At 45.6% G+C, this 25,769-nt stretch overlaps 1 protein-coding gene across 1 annotated transcript in view; it reads left to right on the top strand.

The window, feature by feature from the left end:
- CSMD3 (CUB and Sushi multiple domains 3) overlaps nt 1-25,769 on the top strand; it is a 3,551,396-nt gene that overhangs the window by 3,460,259 nt on the left and 65,368 nt on the right. The window contains 1 exon segment of the mRNA XM_029591914.1: nt 12,373-12,438. Coding sequence (XP_029447774.1) covers nt 12,373-12,438 — 66 coding nt within the window.

Genomic DNA, 25,769 nt, shown 5'->3' with positions numbered 1-25,769 from the left:
CGCAAAGGCGGACACTTTAAAGTTCTGCGTCCCCCAAGTGAAGCCAGTTATCAAAGGATCCGCTTCTAGTTTCCGTAGCAAGGGGTCTATGGACAAGATATAGAGCAACGGAGACAGCGGACACCCTTGCCTTGTCCCCCGGTATAGCCGAAAGTCAGCCGAAATATGGCCATTCGCTCGAATTGCTGACTTAGGGGCATGATAAAGCATTTGAATAGCTTGGACTATCTCTCCCTCAAATCCATATCGTGCTAAGACCGAAAACAGATAGCCCCAAGATACCCTATCAAACACCTTCTCCGAATCGAAGCCTACTATGACGGCCTCCGTATCCTTTTTATGACATTCCTCCATTGCTATGAGCAATTTTGTAAGGTTAGTGCTAATGACCCTACCCTTTACAAACCCCACCTGATTTTGTGTTATAATGTCCGGGAAGACCCCGCTCATACGGTCTGCCATATTTTTTGCAAACAATTTGGCCTCAAAGTTCAAAAGGGAGATAGGTCTATACGCCGCAGGTTTAGACAAATCTTTCCCCGGTTTTTCCAGGACCGTGATATAAGCTCGGGTGGTATCCTCAGGAAATTTGCCCCTCCTTTGTGCCTCTCTATAAAACGCCAATAAGTCCTCTCCCGCTCTTCCCTGCAGACATTTATAATATTCTGCAGTCGTCCGGCCCCGGGGCTTTGTTCGCTTTACTCGCCCTAATGGCTCCCCTCAGTTCTTCCAAGTGAATAGGGGCATTAAGACTTGCAAGCTGTTGGGCCGTAATCCGAGGAATGCTCAATCCCTGAAAGAACTCCTCCTCTTGGGAACTACCTCCAGACCGATCCTCCGTATACAGCTTCTCATAAAAGAGGCGGAATTCTTCACATATCTCCTCCCCGGTAGTCAAGGGGGTCTCATCTGCCCTTCTAAGTTTGTCAATCATGGTGCTTCCTCTAGCTAGTCTAACCATATTGGCCAAGACTCTACCGGATTTATTCCCACATCTGAAAAAATTATGTGCCCCACGTTGCAACTCCCTCTTAGCCCTTTCATGTAATAAAGTGTTTAAGGACCTCAAAATGTCATTGTAATGATTTAGGGTCTGAGTAGAGTGCTGATGCGTCAATCTCCGTTTAGCTTGGCGGAGTTGCCTTTCTAGATTCAATATACTTTGCACCATGGCTTTGGACTTAGCTATCGTGTATGACACTATTTCCCCCCTCATGACCGCCTTGCCAGTTTCCCAAAACAGCCAAGGGTCTACTTTATGGGCCTCATTATTTTTCGCATAGTCCTCCCATTTGTGTATTAAGAATTCCTGGAACTGGCTATCCCCAGACAAATGGCTTGGAAACCTCCACATATTTACCGAACTCCCCCGCGCCCTATCCCCCACATCCACCCAAATGAGTGCGTGATCCGATATTTCTATAGAGCCTATCTGAGCACAACCAATTTTGGATAGCAGTCCGGTCGAAACCAGTATATAATCGATTCTAGATAGCGTAGAGTGGGCTTTGGAAACGTGCGTGTAATCTCTTTCAGTTGGGTTCAAGGTGCGCCATACATCCAGAAGCTTTAATTCATCACATACATAGGTCACTCCCTTTCCCTTCATATTTTGCTGTGATGTAGACCTATGGGATCTGTCTACCTCCAAATCTCTTACACAATTAAAATCCCCCAATACCACTATCAACCCCATCTGGTTTCCCACTATTTTAGCAACCACAGATTGAAAAAAGGCATGGGAGTATGCGTTCGGGGCATATAAATTACAAATTGTTACCGCTTCCCCATTCACCTTGCCTAATAGAATAAGATACCGTCCCTGCTCATCAGACAATTGTTGGATCAGTTCAAACTTTATGGCCTTATGGATTAGGATAGCTATCCCCGCCCTCCGGCCCACCGCTGGCGAAGCATAGCATTGACCCACCCAGCTCTTCTTCAATTTCAAACTTTCATTCATAGACAAATGTGTCTCCTGAAGTGCCGCTATTCCTACCCTTTTCCTCTGAAGGGCACTCAAGATTTTTTGTCTCTTAATCGGTGTACTGATGCCTCCCACGTTCCACGAAATATATCTAGTCTGACCTATCCTGTCGTAAGTGCCGTCTCATATCCCCAAGACCAAACCATTTCCATCCTGGTGGGCAGTCTCCCAGCTTGAACCGCCCCCCAGCACCATATCATACCGCTATCATGACAGTATCTACCTCCAGATGTGTGGTGAGTATGTCCCTTCCATCCCTCCTCCCCCCCGTCCCCCCCCGTACTCCCCTCCCTCCCCCCCTCCCATCCCCCCCCAAAACAGATATACAAAAAGAACTGCCCACATGTGAGTGGACTAGAGGACCATTATAATGCGTCCAGGTGTGGCCCCACACGGACCCTATTCTTTTTTTCCCCCCAAACATAGCCATACAATCTCAGACCCCCCTTACCCCGGTGAAAGACCTCTGGCAAAACATATACACAGTTAACCGCTGTAACATCTGTAACATGAGCCCCCCAATGTTCCCTTTTTTCTGTTATTTGTTTGGAAAAATAAAACCTTCGGATAGCAGTCCTGCAGAGAAAGATCTTCCCACTCGGGCAAGGTGTCGCTTTCCTTTTCATGTGCTCTAACACCCACATCGCGCGCTGCTTTGAGCCGTCCAGGTCGTGCATCCGTGCTTGCAGCATTACCTTCCATACCAGGCAATCATTGTCCTGACTCATGAGGCGTGCTCCCTTTGTTAGTATTGCACGCCCTGCAGTACTCCATCTGCCATCTCACTTCCACGCAGGGTCTCAAAACGATTGGGTAGTAGGTGAGCTCCAATCCGGCAAGTAAACAAAACGAAACAACTGTGAACATGGGATCTGTAAACACACCTTTCAAGCCGTATGCACCCCAACTCTGGGCATCAGCTTTCCCCGCCTCTACCTTCGTACATTATTACATAGTCCAGGCTCGCGGGTACTCTTTTCACATCCGGCTAGGGATTGGCCAATAAGCCCCCGGATTTCAAACATTATTTCCTTATTTCTCCCCGCCTGTACTCTGTAGCCACTTCTTCGCCTTGTCCGGCGTATCAAATGTGTGAACTTTTCCATCTCGCCAGACTTTTAACAGCGTGGGAAACTGAAGCACGAATCTCACATTACGATTGAAGAAATCACTGCACACGGGCCCAAACAGCTTTCTCTTTGCCGCCACTGCCGCAGAGAAGTCCTGAAATAGAATAATTTTATGTTCTCGATACTGAAGGTCCCTCTTCTTTCGGAAAGCTGTTAATATAGCTGATCTCTGTGCCCAGTTCATGAATCGTGCGATCACTAGGCGAGGTCTGGTGTCTGAGTCTTGTCTAGGCCCCAATCTATGAGCTCTCTCAATAGTAAGCTTTCCAGCCATGCTATCCAAATTCAAAGCGCCTGGTAACCAAGTTTCAAGAAAAGTTTGTAACTCACTTTCCACAAGCTCTTCTGGCAGCCCCAGAAATTTGAGGTTGTTTCTCCTTGCCCTGTTTTCAAGGTCTTCTAGTTTCGTGTCAGTGGCTCCCACCGCTTGCTCCAGGGCAGACACTCGAGCCGTGATTGCCTGCTGGTCCTCCTCCACAGCCGCGATCCGGCCCTCTGCGATCTCTATCCGTCTCCCAATATCTCCTAATGTTTCCTTCAGCGTCGCAAAGTTCTCTGTTATGCCTGCAAAGTTTGGTTCTAGCGCTGCTACCACCGTCGCCGTCATTTTAGTGATTGCTGCTTCGTCAAGGCCTGCTGCCTCCAGCTCCTTCGTTCCGTCGGCCATTTTGAGCTCGCCTCCTCCGCCCTCCGTTTTATCTTTGCCTTTTCGCGGCGGCTTTGCTGACATACCCGCTCGCCTCCTAGCAGTTTTATGTGAGCGCTGAGAATCTCCTTTACCCTCCGGACACCTTAAATGTTTGGATAGCTTACGGTGACACTGCCGATTTTCAGCTTTTTGCGGGGCCACACCCGGAGCTCTGGAAAGTGCGGCTTACCAGGCTAGCGCATCACGTGACCTCCTCCTAATCGGCTGCGTTTTAATCAGCTGTGCCCGAGCCCCGGCCCTTAAAATTGAATTCTTTAGAATCACCCATTCTCCCGACCCCCGCAAAACTTTCTTTAAGTACCTGGTGGTCCAACAGCCCTCCCGACCCCCCAAAACTTTCTTAAAATACCTGGTGGTCCAGCAGGGTTCCTGGGAGCGATCTCCCGGTCTCGTGCCATCGTCTGCCAGTAAACAATATGGCATCAATGGCCCTTTGCCCTTACCATGTGACAGGGGCTACCGGTGCCATTGGCCGGCCCCTGTCACATGATATGGAGCAATGGATGGCCCGTGCCATGTTTAAAGATGGCGCTGGCTGTCCATTGCTCTTACCATGTGGCAGGGGCCGACCAATAGCACCGGTAGCCCCTGTGACATTGTAAGGGCAAAGGCTACTGGCGCCATTTTGAATACTGGCAGCCAACGGCCCGAGTGCGGGAGATCACTCTGGACCCCCGCTGGACCACCAGGGACTTTTGGCAAGTCTTGGGGGGGGGGGGTCAGCAGGTGAGGGATTCTAAAGAATTATATTTAAAGGGTCGGGGTGAGTTTGGGGGGTTTGGGGGAGGTTGGATGTATTCTCTTTCTCCCCTACCCCCAAAACAATAAAAGAAAACCCACCATTCGTGGGGTTTCCTATCTGTTTCGGGGGGGGGGGGGGGGGCTCTGAAATCTGACGAATTTTGAAATATAGTACACAATATTTCAAATCGTCAGAAAAACGATTCACATCCCTATCTAGCACCTTCTTACAAATAGATAAACAATAAACCTGTACCTGAAGAAACTTTCAGCCAGCATACCCCACAGTGATATATGTAAGACAGCATTTGACAGAGACAGTTTAAAGCACTCAGAAATTGTGCAAAAGAATTATGTAATCATAAAGGACCAATCAAAGACAGGATGTCAAGTTTACTTAAAAACAGACCAGTCTATCTCCTGGGTATGACCAGAAGGGTGCAAGGTCTGTAACTTAAAAATCCAATATTGTTCCATTTGCAATAATACTAGAACCCTATTATCATGTCATGGATGCAGGGGAAATCAATCAATGGCACAGAAATGGAGATGTGTAATCAAATAGCTAGAATCAAGCCAGTACTTTGTAAGAGGTGCATTTTCAACCTGTCTGCAAATACTACTACAGTTTTCATAGATTCGGGTTTTCAGAGGACGCATTGTTTTCCCTATATATAACAAATTGCAGGGACATGATGATATACATCACCCAGGAAGAATTACAATCAGATGTAAAATGTAAACTATAAGACACATTCAGAGAGGGATGTATGAATATAGAGAGTGTCATGGAGAGATCACAAGCAAAGCAACCTCCACAGGGTTGGTGACCTGTTGGTGGAAGGGAATGGGTCGTACGAGAATTAAAATCAGAGGACACTAAATTATCTCTAACATTATGATCCCGAAATAAAGCAAAACTAGGGAGATCTTCAAAACATTGCAGCAAGACCAGTATGGACCAATGAGAATGGATAAATGTGGAAATCAAACCAACCTGGGATGAGAAAGGGAGAATATATGCAAGACTTGGCAACTTGTCTTTAGATCACTGGAGAAAGTGTAGGTCTCTATTCACATAAAGGGCACATTTATTGGCCCTTCATATGACCCTGCGTGAATAGCTGTGTTCACGAAATTGTTCAGATATGAGTGCAGCCTTAGCAATAAAATTATGTCAGGTGGATAGGTGCTACATGCATGCCAAAGGTGAAAAAAATTGGTCTTTTGGAATACTCTCACAAAGAGAACATGGATGGTAACTGTTATAAGCAAGAAGAATATTTTTATCTATACATTTTTTTTATAAATTGATGTAATCAACTTTCTTGGACAGTAATGACTAGCACATCTAAAAAAAGAAATCTGAATGGTCTTATATGTATGTATGAATTTAAGATTAGAATCTTGAGTGATAAGCCAGTCAACAAACATAAATAATTTGATTTCTGTACTTTTCCAAATAAGGAAAATGTCATCTATAAATCTATTCCAAATCACAATCAAAGGCCTGAAAAGAGAAGAATAAATAATAGATGCAAAGCCTGCTACATACAGGCATGCAATGTCAGTGGCCATAATGGCCACAATTACAATGCCTTTGATTTGTAAAAAGAAACGATCATCAAACTTGAAATAATGTTTCATTAGGGCAAGATGGGTCAGTGAAGCAAGAAAATCAGTGGGAACCTGTATAGACTGAGGTAGTTGCTCTAATGATTTGCAGACCATAGAAAGGGCTTGTCCTGGGGAATGTTCGAATATAGGGATTCAGTGTCTAAAGTGACTAAGAGTATGCATTCAAATGGCAATTGCAAAGACTCAATCAAGGAGATAAAATGGCTGGAGTCTCATACATAGGATCTAATTTGAGATACCAACAGTTTCAAAAAAATGGTCAACACATTTGGAAAGAGGTTCTAGGACAGAACCAATGCTAGAAACAATAGACCATCCAGAGGGGTAAGATAGATACTTATTTACTTTAGGCAAAACATAGAAGACAGGAATTGTGTGGCACTTTTCAATTAAGAAACTAGTCTCCCAGGAGGTGATTGAACCTGCATTCAGGCCAAATTGAACTAAAAGTTTAATCTCAGATTGTAAAGATGCATTTGGGTCTCCAGACAACTCAATATAGAAACTGCCAGAACACTGCCGAAGTACCTCAGCCACATAATCAATTTTGTTTTGAATAACAACAACCTCAGCCTATATGGGTTTCCACTGATTTTCTTGTTTCACTGACCCATCTTGCCCTAAGTTTGATGAGCGTTAATTTTTACAAATCAAAGGCACTGTAATGGGGGTTACTATAGCCCCTGACATCACATGCATATATGTAACATACTTTGAATCTATTTTTATTCTTCTCTTTTCTTTCCACTGATTGTGACTTGGAATAGATGTATAGATAACACCTTCCTTATTTGGAAGTGCACAAAGATCCAATTATTTTTATGTGTATTGACAGGCTTAACTCTCAAGATTCAAATCTTAAGTTCACCCATATAGCACCTCTCAGATTTCTTTTTGAAATGTGCTAGTCATTACTGTCCAGAACAAGTTGATTACATCAATTTATAAAAGTACAGATAAAAATACTCTTCTTGCTTATAACAGTTACCATCCATGCTCTCTTCGTGAGAGTATTCCATAAGGCCAATGTTTTCACCTTTGGAGTGTATATAGCTCTCAACATAATTTTATTGTTCAGGCTGCACTCATGTCTAAACAATTTCTTGAAAGTGGCTATCCATGCAGGGTCATACATGTGCACTTTATGTGAATAGAGACCTACTCTTTCTCCAACAATCTAAAGACAAATCACCTGGTCTTACATGTTTTCTCCCTTTCTCATTTCAGGTGGTCTGATTTGCAAATTTATCCATTCTCATTGGTCCATACTGGCCCTGTTGCAATGTTTTGAAGATCTCCCTAGTTTTGCCTTTTTTGGGGGGCATAATCTTAGAGATACTTTAGCATCTTCTGATTTTAATTCCAGTACGACCCCTTCACTACCACCAACTGGTCACCAAAACATTGGAGTTTGCCTTGTCTGTGATCTCTCCATGACACTTTCTATATTCATTATTCCCTCTCTGAATATATCTTATAGTTTATATTTTACTTCTAATTGCAATCCTTCCTGCAATTTTTGTCCGTACAATTTCTTATTTGTAGGGAAAACAGGATGTCCTCTGAAAACCCGAATCTATAAGCCCTGTAATAGTTTTTGAAGAAAGGTTCAGAATGAACCTCTTACAAAGCACTGACATGATTCTAGCCATCTGATTACAGATCTCCATTTCAGTGCCATTGATTGGAATCCCCTGCATCCTTGAAGAGGTAATAGAGATTGGGTTTTATTGCAAAAGGTACAAAGTTGGATTTTTAAGTTACAGACCTTACATCCTTCTAGTCTTAACCGGAAAAAAAGTCATGTCTGTTTCTGTGTAAACTTGACATCTTGTCTTTGATTGGTCCTTTATGATCACATGATTCTTTTGCACTGTTTCTGAGTGCTTTAGACTGGTTCTATCAAACACTGTCTTGCATATATTACTGTGGGGTAGGCTGGATGAAATTTTCTTCAGGTACGTGTTTATTGTTTTTCAATTTGTAACAAGGTGCTAGACAATATTCTTCAGATTAACTCGATTTGAATTGTCAAATTTATTTATGCAATGTTTGTCCTGAAACTTTATACTATTTCCCTGACCTTTATATTTTATGTTATCTGACAGCTTTAGTCACGCCTGAAGAAGCCATAAGTCAAAACATGGCTATGTCAGAGGACCATAATTTTGGAAGTTTATACTGGACACAGTGATAATATGAAACTATACTGCTGAAGTTTGAACTTCGCATAAACAGCGTATTAAGATATTGAAAAGCATATGAATTTATGGTTATTGATTTGGAATACTGAACTTTTCCTCACATTTCTCCCTTGATGTTACTACCAAAACATAGCCATTATATTCAAAGCCCAAAGTAATTTTGACTGGTTTCTCTTCAAGGTTTTCTAACAATTCCAAAAACATAGTCTTGGAATTAACTGGAGGTTGCACATTTTTTATTCATGACCAAATCTTCAAGACACTACCAATTTCACATTCAGAATCAACTCCATTCTCAGTCTGGAGCTTGAATTGAAGTGTTAAGGAAGACCCCTATAACCCCTTAATTACTTTACCAGCTATCACAATCTTCTTGACTTGAGCTGCAGGATAGCCATTTATCCACAGTCCATCATAGACAACTCCAGAGGAGTGAATTATAGTACCCTGTTCACTGAACACATAACCACTCCACTGTCCCTTGTAAACAGATCCATCTGAGTAATGCAATATGTCATGCTCCTGCTACTGGTTCATGATCCAGTCTCCACTTTACTGATCCCTATCCTTAAAGACCATTTTCCCTTCTTCATGTTTCTTATTTTTGTAAAAGTTACCATGAGTATGCTGAATCTCCTTGTTCATCAGTAACCATGTCCTTCTCTCATTCGGATAATTCACCCTCATATCTGCCACAATCTTTGTACTGCATTACACCATAACCATGAAACTTCATACAGTAAAACTATTCAGAATAGGTGTTCCCTGAGGCAGCACAGAATGGTAAGCCATTACCCTATGTTGCGCAGGAGGTGGACGCTTGGGCCGAGATGAGGTTGACACTACCCATAGGGGAGGCCCTACAAGTCCCCACCATCTGCAGGCAGAGTGGGCTGACTGATGGAGGCTGGCTGGAGCTTCGCCAATAACAGCACTCATTCCCCGCAGTTTGAGCTTTTGGGTACTGGGGCTGACTGAAGTTAGGTGGGCCTCCATACATAGTCATCGATGAGAAGATGGAGAGGTCAGCCCAAGGACAGCAATAGCAGAACTGAAGAGTCTGTACTGGATGAGGTGGAGTCCTGGAGACCTGGGCGCCAATAGGAACAAGAGTCAGACAGGGGGCACCTGAGCAAGAGCAGGCCGAAGCCTGAAAGGCCAAGTCCAGGACTAAGACTGTAGAGGCATCATAGAACAGGCTGAAGTCAGGGCAGGTGGCAAACAAGGAGCAGTAGCAAGGCAAAGCTGAAGTCAAGCCCAGGAAAGAAGCAATGGCGTGGTCAGACAAAGCAGAGGTCAGGACTAGGAGATGATCAGGAGCATGGTCAGATGAAGCAGAGGTCTGGACTAGGAGAAGATCAATGGCGTAGTCAGGCAAAGCAGTGGTCAGGTCCAGGTGAAGATCAATAGAGTAGTCAGGCAAAGCAGTGGTTGGGTCCAGGAGAAGATCAATAGCATAGTCAGGCAAAGCAGTGGTCGAGTGCAGGAGAAGATCAGTAGTGTAGCCAGACAAAGCAGTGGTCAGGTCCAGGAGATCAGTCTGTAGGGATAAGCTGGGTAGCACAAAGCATAGAAATGGAAAGACAAAACCAGGAACAGGAACTCAAAGGGACCAGGAACCAGGATCATGAGGGACTCACCAAGAGGCAACAAAGTATACGTCCAGCACGGAGAACTATTGCAAAGGTGACTAACAGGAGCTGAGCCCAGCCTTATATACTGGAGCTTCAATGACATCATCATCCAGGGCCAAGGCCAAGTTTCTGCTTCGGGCCCTTCTTAAGGAACTGAGATGCACGCGCACATGCCTAGGGAGGGGCGTGGTGTGGGACGGTGGCATCTCTACACCTATAGGAGTCCGTCATGGAAACAGGAGCAGCGGGGATGGCCCAAGGATGGAGATGGCAGCCCACAGCCACGAGAGAAGTGGAGCCAGATGCTGGAGTAGGCAGAAGAGGATATGAGGGCCTGGCCATGGGCCTGCTTCAGCCGGCACACATCAACAGTACCCCCCCTTATGCCCCCCCACCCCCCCCACCCCCCACCTTGGAGGTCTTGGTTTGCCTGGATGGGCATGATGAAACTGGAGGAAGAGGTTTTTATCCAGTATGTTATAAGCTGGCTCCCATTAATTCTCTTCTGGGCCATACCCCTCCCAGGAGAGGAGGTATTCCCACTGGCAGCCCCTACGATAAATATCAAGGACTTCATGAACTTTGTAAGTGGTGTTGGACTCCACAACCAGCTGGGATGGTTCAGTAACCTTACGAGAAGGCCAGGAAAGAATTACTGGCTTCAGAAGTGACACATGGAAAGTGTTGTAAATTCCCAAAGTTGGCAGCAGCTGTAGCTGGTAAGTAACAGGTCCAACACAACGAAAGACTGGGAAAGGTCCAATGTATCTAGGTGCGAACCTTTGGGAAGGTATTTTAAGATGAATGTATTGTGGACTTAACCAGACTCTTTGGCCGGGAAGAAACTCAGTAGCAGAGCATCGATGAGTATCCACAGACTTCTTGGCCCAGGTTGCGGCTTGGCATAGGCGAAGGTTCGTCTGATTCCAGAGAGCCTTGAGGGCATCTGCAGTAACTTGCGTGGCAGGAAAGGGTACTGACAGCGGTATGGGTAGAGGTGGCAGGGGCTGTTTACCATAAACAATGGAGAAAGATGACATACCTGTGGCAGCGGTAATATGGGAGTTGTGGGAGAACTCTGCCCAAGGAAGAAGTTCAGACCAGTTGTCTTGTCGATCATTTATATAGGCATGAAGGAAGGCCTTCAAAAAGTGATTCATATGTTCAGCTTGTCCATTGGCTTGTGGATGGTAAGCTGTGGTGAGGTTGATGTTGATGCCAAACTTATGGCAGACAGTGCGTCAGTAATGGGCGACAAACTGTGGACCTCTGTCCGAGACGATGTCCTTGGGTAAGCCATGCAGATGAAATATATGGAGGAAGAACAGGCATGCCAATTCTGGAGCAGAAGGTAAGCCCGACAATGGACCAAATGGGACGTTTTTGAAAACCTGTTGATGGTGACCCATATAACTATGTGACCCTTAGATGGTGGCAAGTCCACAATGAAATCTGTGGAAAGATGCGTCCACGGTTCTTCAGGAGCAGGAAATGGTTGGAGCAAACCCCAAGGTCGATCGACCGGGGGTTTCTGTTGAGCGCAGGTATTGCAAGAATCGATGTATGCTCTAGCATCAGAGACTAGAGATGTGAATTGTGTGATCGATCATCTTAACAATCAATTTTGGCTGGGGGGGAGGGAATCTGATCGTCGCGGTTTTGTTTTTTTTTAAATAGTTTAAATCGTAAATCGGGGGAGGGCGGGAAAACCGGCACACTAAAACAACCCTAAAACCCACCCTGACCCTTTAAAATAAATCCCCCACCCTCCCGAACCCCCCCAAAATGTTTTAAATTACCTGGGGTCCAGTGGGGGGGGGGGGGCCCGGTGTGATCTTCCACTCTCGGGCCACGGCTGCGTTAATAGAAATGCTAGGTAAAACAAAAAGGTATGAGGATAATTTATTTTTGAAAAATATCAGTTAATAAAATTCTAAAATGTTAAATTCCTAAAATTAATTTTCTATAACAAAATGTCACGGTACTGCTAACATGTATTTGTAACATTTTTTTTTGCTTTACCTAGGTCTGTTTTTTTTTTCCAAAATATTTCTGATAGAACCAGTCAACTAAATATATTTTCATACAAGTTATGAACTAATATGTTATTTAGATTTAAAATAATAGAAGTCAAAATAGGGTTGAACTTATCCATGAGATTTGTAAGCAGTAAATTCCATGTTGTGTATTTTTCTGTCTAATACAGAGCAGAAGTAAAAAAACTGGAAAATATAATAATGTTTCTTTCCATTTTACATTCAAATAATGTGATACCCTGGTATAGCCAATCTGTACTAATATTATGATACTTTTATCCCTTTCTCAACAGTTGGATCTAAGATACTGGTGAAAGATTCAAGACCTGCTTTGGGAACTCCGAGTCCTAAACTAAGTGGTTAGTAGCTTGGCATTTTGTTGTTGAATTTTCTTTTTAGTCTTCTTGCTGAAGGGAAGTATGGTAGGGATGTGAATCGTTTTCCATATCGTCTTAACGATAGAAATCGTGTGGCAGGGCAAGAAAATCGTCTTAGGCACGATTTTTTAGTTAAAAAATCGTTAAAAATCATTTTTTCCGATTAGTGCGCACTAACTGGGAGTTAGTGCGCACTAACTGAAAATGATACAATTTGACACTTTTCAGGTCAGTTAAGGTCAGTTTAGGAATGAATATGTATTCCTATTGGCTGCCCTCTTATTTATTCATGTTACCAAGTTTCCTACTGACAGTATATGGGGGATGGGAAATGGAAACAGTTGGTAGCTTGACAAAACAAGTAATGTGATCAGTCAATGTGACTAGAACTTGTGCCCTAACCCTGATACCAGGGGTATTGTGATCTTCCTGCACACAGTGCCCTATCCCTATTAATACCAGGAGTGTTGTGATCTTCCTGCACACAGTGCCCTATCCCTAATACCAGGGGTGTTGTGATCTTCCTGCACACAGTGCCCTATTCCTGATACTGGGGGTGTTGTGATCTTCCTGCACACAGTGCCCTATTCCTGATACCGGGGGTGTTGTGATCTTCTTGCACACATCCCGATATCAGGGATAGGGCACTGCATGCAGGAAGATCACAGCACTCCTGGTATTAATAGGGATAGGGCACTGCATGCAGGAAGATCACAACACTCCTGGTATTAATAGGGATAGGGCACTGCATGCAGGAAGATCACAACACCCCTGGTATCAGGGATAGGGCACTGTGTGCAGGAAGATCACAATACCCCGGAGGAGTGAGGGTCAGGCAGCTCCCCCCTGTCTGTGAAGCCAGCCTCTCACTAGTAATGCAGGGAGGGAGCTGTCTCAGACTTCACCATCCTCCCCCCCCCCCCCTTACCCACACACCATTCACTAGCTGGGACATGGGGGGAAGTCAGGAGTGAGGGACAGGCAGCTCCCCCCTGTCTGTGAAGCCAGCCTCTCACTAGTAATGCAGGGAGGGAGCTGTCTCAGACTTCACCATCCTCCCCCCCCCCTCACCCACACACCATTCACTAGCTGGGACATGGGGGAAGTCAGGAGTGAGGGTCAGGCAGCTCCCCCCTGTCTGTGAAGCCAGCCTCTCACTAGTAATGCAGGGAGGGAGCTGTCTCAGACTTCACCATCCTCCCCCCCCCCCTCACCCACACACCATTCACTAGCTGGGACATGGGGGAAGTCAGGAGTGAGGGTCAGGCAGCTCCCCCCTGTCTGCAAAGCCAGCCTCTCACTAGTAATGCAGGGAGGGAGCTGTCTCAGACTTCACCATCCTCCCCCCCCCCCCCTCACCCACACACCATTCACTAGCTGGGACATGGGGGAAGTCAGGAGTGAGGGTCAGGCAGCTCCCCCCTGTCTGCGAAGCCAGCCTCTCACTAGTAATGCAGGGAGAGAGCTGTCTCAGACTTCACCATCCTCCCCCCCCCCTCACCCACACACCATTCACTAGCTGGGACATGGGGGAAGTCAGGAGTGAGGGTCAGGCAGCTCCCCCCTGTCTGTGAAGCCAGCCTCTCACTAGTAATGCAGGGAGGGAGCTGTCTCAGACTTCACCATCCTCCCCCCCCCCTCACCCACACACCATTCACTAGCTGGGACATGGGGGAAGTCAGGAGGGAGGGTCAGGCAGCTCCCCCCTGTCTGTGAAGCCAGCCTCTCACTAGTAATGCAGGGAGGGAGCTGTCTCAGACTTCACCATCCTCCCCCCCCCCCCTCACCCACACACCATTCACTAGCTGGGACATGGGGGAAGTCAGGAGTGAGGGTCAGGCAGCTCCCCCCTGTCTGTGAAGCCAGCCTCTCACTAGTAATGCAGGGAGGGAGCTGTCTCAGACTGGTATCAGGGTTAGGGCACTGTGTGCAGGAAGATCACAACACTCCTGGTATTAATAGGGATAGGGCACTGCAAGAGATGACTGTAGTAGATTGAATAAAGATCTGATGTTTCTGCTCTCCTCACACCAAACAAAAACAACACACAAGCAGAGAAGCCCTTCTTACAAAGCTGAGCTAGTGAGTTAAGTAGGAGGAAAAGTAAACATACTGGTGCCAGTGTGGCTACTTAAAAAATACACTTACCAACAATCAATTACATATATTTGAACTGTGTACAGTTCCAGCCAGGACCACCTTTCTAAAATGCACAGTGATTGGCAAATTCAACATGCACTAGCATTTCAGGTGCCTGCTAACAAAAATAATAAACAAACAAGTTCTAGTCACGTGAGTGCTGATCATTACATTACTTTTTTTGTCAAGCTTCCAACTGTTTCCATTTCACATCCCCCCAACCATATTGGTAACATCAATAGATAAGAGCACAGCCAGCCAATAGGAATACATACATACATATTCATTCCTAAGTGACCTTTACTGACCTGGGAAGTGTGAACACTTTGTTTCATTTTCTGTTGGTGTTCGTTAGTTTCCAGTTCCATTTCCCATCCCCCCAACCATCACCTCAGTGGTAACCTTGGTAATATCAATAGATAAGAGGGCAAGCCAGCCAATAGGAACACATATTCATTCCTAACTGACCTTCAGTGACCTGGAAAGTGTTTATTTGTATCATTTTCAGTTAGTGCGCACTAAATCGAGTTAGTGCGCACTAACGGGGAGTTAGTGCGCACTAACTTGAGTTAGTGCGCACTAACACGATTTAACGATTTTTAACGATAAATCGTTAGAATTTCTATTGTATCGTGTTCTATAACGATTAAAGACGATATAAACATTATCGGACGATAATTTTAATCGTTGAAAAACGATTCACATCCCTAAAGTATGGTAGTGAGATCACCAGCAGGCTGATTCTGAATGCATCGCCAGAGAACGGGCACTCCGTGTAGAGCGACCGCTCTCCCAATGCATACCCAGGCACCTCTCCTGGGTGCGCAATCCAATATTTAAATGAGGGGTCATGCTAAAATGAAGTGTTAGGGATGATTATGTACCCCTAGTTCCTCCTTGGCCCAGGAGAGGTGGCTCTGTCAGCAAATTCAGGAAACTGACGCTCAATTTACCAGCATTGGTTTTCCAAACCCGCTGATGGCAATATGTTAGGAAAACGGATGCCAGTAAAATTGAGAGTCTGCTCTCCTAAGTGGACCGGCTGGCACATTTTTTTTTTTTTTTTTTACATTTTTGGTTCCTCCAACCTCCAGAATTTTCTGCTTTTCTGTACACTTTTTTGAGCTGCTCAAAAATTAACACCTGCCCTTGGGTCAGTGTTAATTTATGAGCACAAAATGTGTGGATTAGCTGCACATTTTACTTACAGAATGTTGCACATACTGCTCTTGCCCAACCCGCTCCCGGGTCTGCTCATGTCCGAGAACAACAGCGAACCATTGAGACATTGATTTCTTTTATGTATTTATTTATTTATTTATTTATTTATTTATTTATTTATTTACAGTTTTTACTATACCGACATTTGTTAGATACATCATATCGGTTTACATTAAAACATAAACAATAGCAAAATTGCTTTACAGAAAACCCAGGAATTAAAAACAATAACTTGTGGCTACAGGGGGGAGGAACAGGGGAGGAAGATGGGGTAAACTATATACATATACATGACACATAGATATCCTCAAAATTATTAGAGGCTTGCAGGTTATGGGTTGGCTATACATGTAATGGGAGTTAGGGTAAGAATATATACAAAAATGCCTAGATAATTACATCTTGTACAGGTATTGGCAACTGATGTGGGGGGGTTTAAAGAGCGGGTTATGTGTATGCTTGCAGGAAAATCCAGGTTTTTAGTTTTTGTTTGAATTTTTGTGGGCTTGATTCTTGTCGAAGATCGGGGGGTAGGGTATTCCACAGAGTGAGGCCTGTGATGGAGAGGGATCGCTGTTTGGTAGAGTTATAGTGGGTAAGTTTGGGTGAGAGTGTGTTTAAAGTTGCTGAGTATTGGGGTTGGGTTGGTCTATTGATGTTGCGGAAGACTAAGGAGTTATTAAGCCAATTCATATCTTGGTCATGTAGGGTTTTGTGTATGATGTTGAGGGTTTTGAATTGGATGCGTTGTTGTATGGGTAGCCATTGTGGATGTTTGAGGTTTGGGGTGATGTGCTCATTCCTTCTGGTGCTGGTGAGAATACAAGCAACTGAGTTCTTCAGTGGAGAGAATACGAGTGACTGAGAGAATACGAGCGACTGAGTTCTTCATGAAGAGACTACGGTCTCAGTTAGAAGATACTGTCATGACCAACTTTTGGGGTTGGGCCCAACCTGCGCCCTCACAGGCATCTCTGGCCCTTCCTGCTCCATCCTGCTTCAATGGAGATCTGTGCCTCTATTGAGGTTTCCTCAACCAATGTTTTATGCAGTTTGCATTACAGCCTGAACTGTTTCCAAGTGAAAATACCAAGATCACTTTCAACCTCTCACACCATGAGGGGAAGGCCCTGGCATGGGCTTCCCCACTTTGGGAATGCTCGGATGACATCCTCCGTCACCTCTCTCACTTCATTGCAGTCTTCAAACGAACCTTCCAGGACCCCGGCCGACAGGCAGTTGCGGGTCATCAGCTCCTCCATCTCCGGCAAGGTTCGCATTCACTCACTGAATTCATGGTAGAATTCAGAACCCTCACCCCTGAACTGGGATGGCAAGAGGACTGCCTATGGACAATCTATTTGGATGGCTTATCTCCTGCCCTCAAGGATGAGCTAGCTGCTTGCGAGATTCCCACATCTCTAGATGACATCATCTCCTTGGTTGGCAAAATTGATCATCGCCTACGTCAACGGCATCAGGAGGTAAAAGCTTCTCGGACTTCTGCCATATGCCTAGTTTGTGCTACCAGTACTCGGCTAAAGGCCCTACTGGCACCTCCTACCTCTACAGAGGAGCTAATGCAAATCAACCGGGGGCGCCTGTCCCCTACAGATCGCGTTCGATGGAAGAAGGACGGCCTTTGCCTGTACTGCAGCACTGGTCATCTCTTACAAGTCTGCCCAGTGCATCTGGGAAACTGCAAAGCCTGAGCCGGGTGGGGGTCCCGAGCTTGGGCGCTACTGTTACTTGCCCCCAATTACTCCTTCCTGTGTCTCTCTCCCGAGAGTCACGATCGTTCGCCACCACTGCCCTTGTGGACACCGGGGCGCGTGGCAATTTCATCCTGGATGATATCATCACACTCCACCAATTCCTGCTCCAGCCTCTGGTCATCCCACTTTGGATTGCATCCATCCAGGGATAGCATCTCCCAGGATGCATCACCCTTCGCACCATCACCTTCCACCTCTCTGTGGAACCCTCCATGAAGAAGAGATCTCACAATAAGTCCTGAAGTGTTCCACACACCCAGAAATCCTCAGACTTCCAAGACTCCAGGTGCATGGTCTGCAATTTGACTGGCAATCCCTACAGCTAGTCCAGTGGAGATCCCCAGTGCCAACAGCACTGCCTACAACAAGTGTCTCCAGCAGTTACTGTGTTGAACTCCACAACCCTCCCTGGGTTGCCTGCTCCATATACAGACTTCCAAGATGTATTCTCTAAACAGAATGTGGACATCCTACCTCCACTCTGGGGGTTTAATTGCCCCATCGATCTTCTACCAGGTACCTCGCCTCCCAAAGGCAGGACCTATCCTCTCTCATTACCCGAGACCAAGGCAATGTCTGAGTACATGGGATAGGTGGTGATGTCCTTTCGTGGATTGCAAACTGGCTAAAAGACAGGAAACAGAGAGTAGGATTAAATGGACAATTTTCTCAGTGGAAGGGTGTGGACAGTGGAGTGCCTCAGGGATCTGTATTGGGACCCTTAGTTTTCAATATATTTATAAATGATCTGGAAAGAAATATGATGAGTGAGATAATCAAATTTGCAGACGACACAAAATTGTTCAGAGTAGTTAAATCACAAGCAGATTGTGATAAATTGCAGGAAGAACTTTTGAGACTGGAAAATTGGGCATCCAAATGGCAGATGAAATTTAATGTGGATAAGTGCAAGGTGATGTATATAGGGAAAAATAACCCATGCTATAATTACACAATGTTGTGTTCCATATTAGGTGCTACAACCCAAGAAAGAGATCTAGGTGTCATAGTGGATAACACATTGAAATCTTCGGTTCAGTGTGCTGCGGCAGTCAAAAAAGCAAACAGAATGTTGGGAATTATTAGAAAGGGAATGGTGAATAAAACGGAAAATGTCATAATGCCTCTGTATCGCTCCATGGTGAGACCGCACCTTGAATACTGTGTACAATTCTGGTCGCCACATCTCAAAAAATATATAATTGCGATGGAGAAGGTACAGAGAAGGGTTACCAAAATGATAAGGGGAATGGAACAACGCCCCTATGAGGAAAGACTAAAGAGGTTAGGACTTTTCAGCTTGGAGAAGAGACGACTGAGGGGGGATATGATAGAGGTGTTTAAAATCATGAGAGGTCTAGAACGGGTAGATGTGAATCGGTTATTTACTCTTTCGGATAGTAGAAAGACTAGGGGGCACTCCATGAAGTTAGCATGGGGCACATTTAAAACTAATCAGAGAAAGTTCTTTTTTACTCAACGCACAATTAAACTCTGGAATTTGTTGCCAGAGGACGTGGTTAGTGCAGTTAGTATAGCTGTGTTTAAAAAAGGATTGGATAAGTTCTTGGAGGAGAAGTCCATTACCTGCTATTAAGTTCACTTAGAGAATAGCCACTGCCATTAGCAATGGTAACATGGAATAGACTTAGTTTTTGGGTACTTGCCAGGTTCTTATGGCCTGGATTGGCCACTGTTGGAAACAGGATGCTGGGCTTGATGGACCCTTGGTCTGACCCAGTATGGCATTTTCTTATGTTCTTATGTTCTTACATTAAAGAGAATCTGGACAAGTGAATCATAAGACCTTCCAACTCTCTGGCAGGAGCTGGTTTCTTCTTTGTGAATAAGAAAGATGGCAGTCTCCACCCTTGCATTGACTACCGTGGGCTAAATGTTGTAACCTGCAAGGATCGTTATCCTCTACCACTCATCTGCAAACTCTTTGATCGCCTCCAGGGAGCCCAGATCTTTACAAAGTTAGATCTCCGAGAGGCTTACAACCTCATCAGGATCCAACCCAAGGACATTTGGAAGACTGCATTCAATAGCAGGGATGGCCACTACGAGTACGTAGTGATGCCCTTCGGGCTTTGTAATGCCCCTGCGGTCTTTCAACGCTTGAAGAATGAGATCTTCTGGGACCTACTATACTCGTTTGTTGTTGTATATCTAGACGATATACTGATCTTTTCCAAGGATCTAAAATCCCATCGTTCTCATGTTCAGACAGTCCTTCAACTTATCAGAGACAACCGTCTCTATGCAAAACTAGAGAAGTGTAGCTTCGAACAGACTAGTCTTCCATTTCTGGGATATATTATTTCCAATCGTGGTTTTACCATGGATCCTGAAAAGCTCTAAGGAATCCGAGACTGGCCTCAACCTGTAGGTCTCCATGCCCTACAACGGTTCCTTGGATTCACAAACTATTACAGGAACTTCATCGCCAATTATTCCACGTTAGCTGCTCCACTTATTGCCATGACTAGGAAAGGCAGTAACCACAAGGAATGGAGTCCCAAGGCTCAAGCCACCTTCCATGCCTTGAAAGAGGCCTTCTGCACTGGACCTTGTCTATGTCACCTGGATCCTAGTCGCCCCTTCATCATCGAAGTTAATGCCTCCGCCATTGGGGCAGGGGAAGTTCTGAGCCAGTATTCCTCCAAAGCAGTCCTAGTACCCTGCTCCTTCTATTCGCACAAATTTGTCCCTGTGGAACAAAATTATACGATCAGGGATCGTGAGCTCCTAGCAGTAAAGTTAGCACTCTAAGAATGGCATCCTTGGCTAGAAGAAGCTCAGCACAAATTTACAATCTTCACTGATCACAAAAATCTTGAACACCTGAAGGAAGCTAAATTGTTCAACCCCAGACAAGCCCGCTGGGCGTTGTTCTTTGAACATTTTCATTTTGTTATATATCTGCTAAGGAGTTAGCAATCTACTAGCACTCACCCCGCCAAGGGGGCGGAGCTAGCAATCTGCTATTGGTCAGCTCCCCCAGAGGGGAGGAGCTGTCAATCTGATGTAGATCACCCCACCAGGGAGGTGGAGTTAGCAGTCTGATATGGATCTGCTTCCCCAGAGGGGAGTAGTCAGCAGAGTGATGTACTCTGTAGATGGAGTTAATGATCTGTTGTGGGTTAGCTCCCACAGAGTGGCAGTCTGTATGATACTGCTCTAGTAGTGTAAGGAATAAACACTGAATTGAAAGTGGTGAAACCTTGGGCCGATGGCAGATGACAGCAACCCCAGGAGGATATCCTGAGAGGGACCACCGGCTAGGCTGGAGTATGGAGACAAACACAGATAGTTCTTTATTAGACAGGAAGTAGAACCACCAGAGGTGGCAGTAGTGAGTTGATGTGCCAGGCAGGGCTGAAGTCCCTTAGATACTAGAACTGTGATCTCTGGGTTGCTGAGCTGTAGATAGAGACTATAGATAGTGAGTAGACAGGGTATGCTGGAAAAATAACAAGTAGTAGATGATACACTCACAATTATAGGTATCTTGTAATGGCTTCAGTGCAACAGAGAGTCTTCAGTATATTCAGGAACAGGAGCTGTAGGTGAGTACTGGTTCCTATAGGCAGTCTGGAATAAGAACTCACAGTAGCTGTGTATGAAGTGGCTTCTGTAATAGAAGAGATTCTTTGGAAGGTTTTAAGCACATAGGCCCTCATGGAGCAAGTGCTGGTTCCTATCTGCAATCTGTAATAGTACTTCACAAGATATAGGCATGCAATAGCTTCTGAGATAGCAGAGAGTCTGTGAAGGGTTCTAGGAACATGGGCCCTCGTGGAGAGAGTACCGGTTCCTATCTCCAATCTGCAATGACAACTCACGATCTCCGTACCTGTGATAATGTCTTAGACCGAAGGGAGTCTTCAGAGATTAGGAACATAGGACCTCGTGGAGCGATTACCGATTCCTATCAGTAATAGAACTCACAGTGTTCATGTCTGCGATCACTTCCAGGCATTAAGGAGTCTTCTGAGTATTCAGGGACATAGGCCCTCGAGGAGCGAATACCGGATCCCGTCTTAGCAGTCTGAAATCAAGAAGAGAGAGCGGGGCCCCCGAGGAGCGGGTAACCCTTGGTAAGTTTGTGCAGGCAGAGCAGCAGAGAAAGATTTCCCCCTTGCTAACTCAATTCGAAGTAGCAAACGAAGACCTTTTAAGTTGGAAGTGGATGACGTCACTACGGGGGGGACACCCCCGAGGTTCGCGCTCTTGCCGGTGCATCTCTGGAGCATGCGCATGCCCTTACGTCATCAGGAACATGGCGTATCTGCAGCATCAGGCCAGCCCGGGGATTCCAGGAAGACACGGTGAGGAAAAGCCGTGGCAGCATCTGTCCGTCAGACCCGAAGGAAGTCGCCACAAAGGCAGAGAGGGTGGAGCGAGGGCAAGAACAGGCACGAATGCAACACATTTCGAGCTTCATTACTCTCAGACAGCCAAGAATACGTGAGCAGATGCCGTCTCCTGCACTCTGGAACAAGAGGATACGCCTGACACCCCCAAGCATATCATCGACCCAGCCTGCATGACCCTTGCAGTCACTAATACTGTTTCAACAGGAAAGACAGTGGTCCCACGCCACCTCCATGAACACGTACTTCGATGGGCCCACGATTTGAAGATGGCTGGTCATCCCAGTTGGGCTCAGAACCTTGAAATGCTAAGGAGGTACTATTGGTGGACTAACATGGTCACGGAATCCCGCAACTATGTGGACTCCTGTCCCATATGTGCACAGCAGAAGCCTATAACTGGTCATCCATGGGGACTCCTCCAACCTCTCCCGGCACCAACAGAACCCTGGTCAAGCATCTCCACTGACTTCATCATGGACTTACCTCCATCCAAGGGCCACACAGTCATCTGGGTCATCATTGATCGATTCTCAAAGATGGGCCACTTCGTCCCACTCCAGAAGCTTTCCTCAGCTCTGAACTGGCTAAACTCTTCCTCAAACACATCTTCTGCCTACATGGGCTACCCAAAGAAATCGTCTCGGACAGAGGTCCACAGTTTGTCACCAAATATTGGGCTTCGTTGTGTAAACAATTCGGATTACTCTGAGCTTGACTTCCATCTATCATCCCCAGGCCAAGCAGAAAGAACAAACAGGTCCTTGAAAACCTTCTTACGTTCTTATGTTAATGACCAGCAGGACGGCTGGTCCGACCTGCTACCCTGAGCTGAACTATCCCACAATATGCATGTTGCCATGTATCACCCTTCTCTTTGGTATTTGGCCGCCAACCACATCTGCCTCTGCCAGTCCCACTCTCAGTACCTTCACCTGCGGCCCAGTTGACAGTTCAGACGATAAAACGGCTATGGACATAAGTCAAGGAAAGAATGGACCAGGCCGCCGAGCGAGCTAAGCACTCTACCGACGCTCATCATCGTTCTGCACCCTTGCTCTGACCACGCCAAAAGGTATGGTTAAGCCCAAGACACATTAGGCTACGGCTGCCCTCTCACTGACTGGCATCAAAGTTCATTGGGCTATTCCCAGTCCTCTGCTGTGTCAGAGCGGTAACATACCAACTCCAGTTACCAAGGATATTGGGTATCCACAATACCTTTCATGTACCCTTGCTGAAGCCACTCATACTGTTCGGCCTTCTCGTAGGGCTCCTCCTCCTCTTCACGTCTCCGCTGAACCAGAGGAAACACTTCAAGGAAAAGAGGTCCTGGATGTCTGGAAAAGACATGGCCATTTGGAGTATCTCCTATCATGGGAGGGCTTCGGGCTAGAGGAGAACTCCTGGGATCCAGGAAACTACAGACCAGTTAACCTGACTTCAGTGCCAGGAAAAATACTGGAAAGTGTTCTAAACATCAAAATCACAGAACATATAGAAAGACATGGTTTAATTGAACAAAACGATAGGAAAACCCCACGATATTGATCGTGGGGGTTCTCTTATCGTTTTGAGGAAGGGCGGGAAAAACAGCACACAAAAATAACCCTTAAACCCACCCGACCCTTTAAAATGAATCCCTTAGCTTCCCCCACCCAAAATCTTTTTACAAGTACCTGGTTGTCCAGTAGGGGTCCCTGGAGCGATCTCCCGCTCCCGGACCATCGGCTGCCACTAATCAAAATGGCGCCGATGACCCTTTGCCCTTACCATGTGACAGGGTATCCATGCCATTGGCCGGATCCTGTCACATGGTAGGAGCACTGGATGGCCAGTGCCATCTTGTGCTCCTACCATGTGACAGGGGCTGACCAATGGCACCGGTAGCCCCTGTGACATAGTAAGGGCAAAGGCTATCTGTACCATTTTGATTACTGGCAGCCGATGGCCCGAGTGCAGGAGATCACTCCCGGACCCCTACTGGACCACCAGGAGCTTTTGGCAAGTCTTGGGGGACCCTCCTGACCCCCACAAGACTTGCCAAAAGTCCAGCGGGAGTCCGGGAGCGACCTCCTGCACTCGGAACGTCGGCTGCCAGTATTCAAAAAGACACCGATAGCCTTTGCCCCTTATGTCACAGGGGCTACTGGTGCCATTGGTCAGCTCCTGTCACATGGTAGGGGCACAAGATGGCGCCGGCCATCCAGTGCTCCTACCATGTGACAGGGTCCGGCCAATGGCACGGATACCCTGTCACATGGTAAGGGCAAAGGGCCATCGGCGCTATTTTGATTAGTGGCAGCCGACGGCCCGGGAACGGGAGATCACTCCAGGGTCCCCCACTGGACCACCAGGTACTTGTAAAAAGCTTTTGGGGGGATCGGGAGGGTGGGGGAAGATAAGGGATTCGTTTTAAAGGGTCGGGGTGGGTTTAAGGGTTATTTTTGTGTGCCGTTTTTCTCACCCTCCCCCAAAACGATAAGAGAACCCCCACGATCAATATCGTGGGGTTTTCCTATCGTTTTGGGGGAGCCCCCTAATTCTGACGATTTTGAAAATATCATCCGATATTTTCAATCTTCCGAAGCCCGATTCACATCCTTAGTTATGAATGCTGCATGAGACTGACAAAATTAGTCTGCATTGTAAAAGTATTTATCTTCCTTATGCTAATTTTAAACTTCTCATTCACAATTATTCGATTGTTCTTTGTTGTTGAAATCTCTTAGTCCATTCACACTTTATTGAACATTATCGGGCAAAATAAAGGGGTTATTTTCTAAAACGTTATCGCATGCGTTAGGGCCCTAACGCTCGTGATAAGGCCATATTGCATGAAAAAAGAGAGAGAAAGAGAGAACCAAGCCATAATGCCCTCCTGCTAGATAGGTATTTATATCTCTATGGGAGGCCCACCTAGTAACTCGAGATTAGGTTTAGGTATTAATGTAGGGATTAGGGGTCACTTTGACATTCAGAGTGAGACATACGAACCGAACAATGCTCTCTTGTGAAGATTTGATGACCTTTGGAGTGAGGAAAATCACCCAAAGATGATATTTGTGCAATGTTCTCTCAACCTAGCTTGATGGACTCTCTACCTGGGTAACATCAAGCTAGGTTGAGAGAACATTGCCCAAATCTCGTCTTTGGGTGAGTTTCCTCAGCTTAAACATGGTCCATCCAGTGGTTGCATGTAGGAAATACAACAATTATGGCACTTATCACAAAGTGTGAAAAAGCTATCACAATTTTTGTTAAGATAGTGCTTTGCCTAGGTATTAGTAATAAACTGCCTATTACCATAAAACACACCCCTTTTCCTATCACATGTGATATTTAGTGCATTTTGATAAATTCAGGCCTAATTCACACTAGCCACCTTAGCAAAAACTGCCCATGTGGTGTTTGGTTTATACAAAAATACACTCATCTTTGCATCATCCGGCAAGAAGACCCATTTTGTCAATGAATCTGTTCTGGTACCCTTGTCTATCTTTTTAGATAAGATTCTACCTCTTAGTATCCTTCAAAGATACATCATTCCAAATCATGCACTTCTTAGCAATTGTTAGCTTTCTCTCATCATCTAGTTTAAAAGCTGTTCTATCTCTTTTTTAAAGTTTTGTCCAGAAGCCTGGTTCCATTTTGGTTAAGGTGGAGCCCATCTGTTGTCTCCTTGAGAACATGTCCACTCTACCCATGTCTCTGGCTGCCTGCCCTATACCTTTTATCAATTCTTAACTCTGTTGCTCTCCTATTGATTTCTATGAGACCATTAACTATAATGTCTTAT

This window comes from Rhinatrema bivittatum, chromosome 2 (assembly GCF_901001135.1).
Source record: "Rhinatrema bivittatum chromosome 2, aRhiBiv1.1, whole genome shotgun sequence".
In the NCBI taxonomy this organism is placed as follows: Eukaryota; Metazoa; Chordata; class Amphibia; order Gymnophiona; family Rhinatrematidae; genus Rhinatrema; species Rhinatrema bivittatum.
The sequence above is the reverse complement of the archived record's forward strand: the minus strand, read 5'-3'. Positions and strand labels throughout refer to the sequence as shown.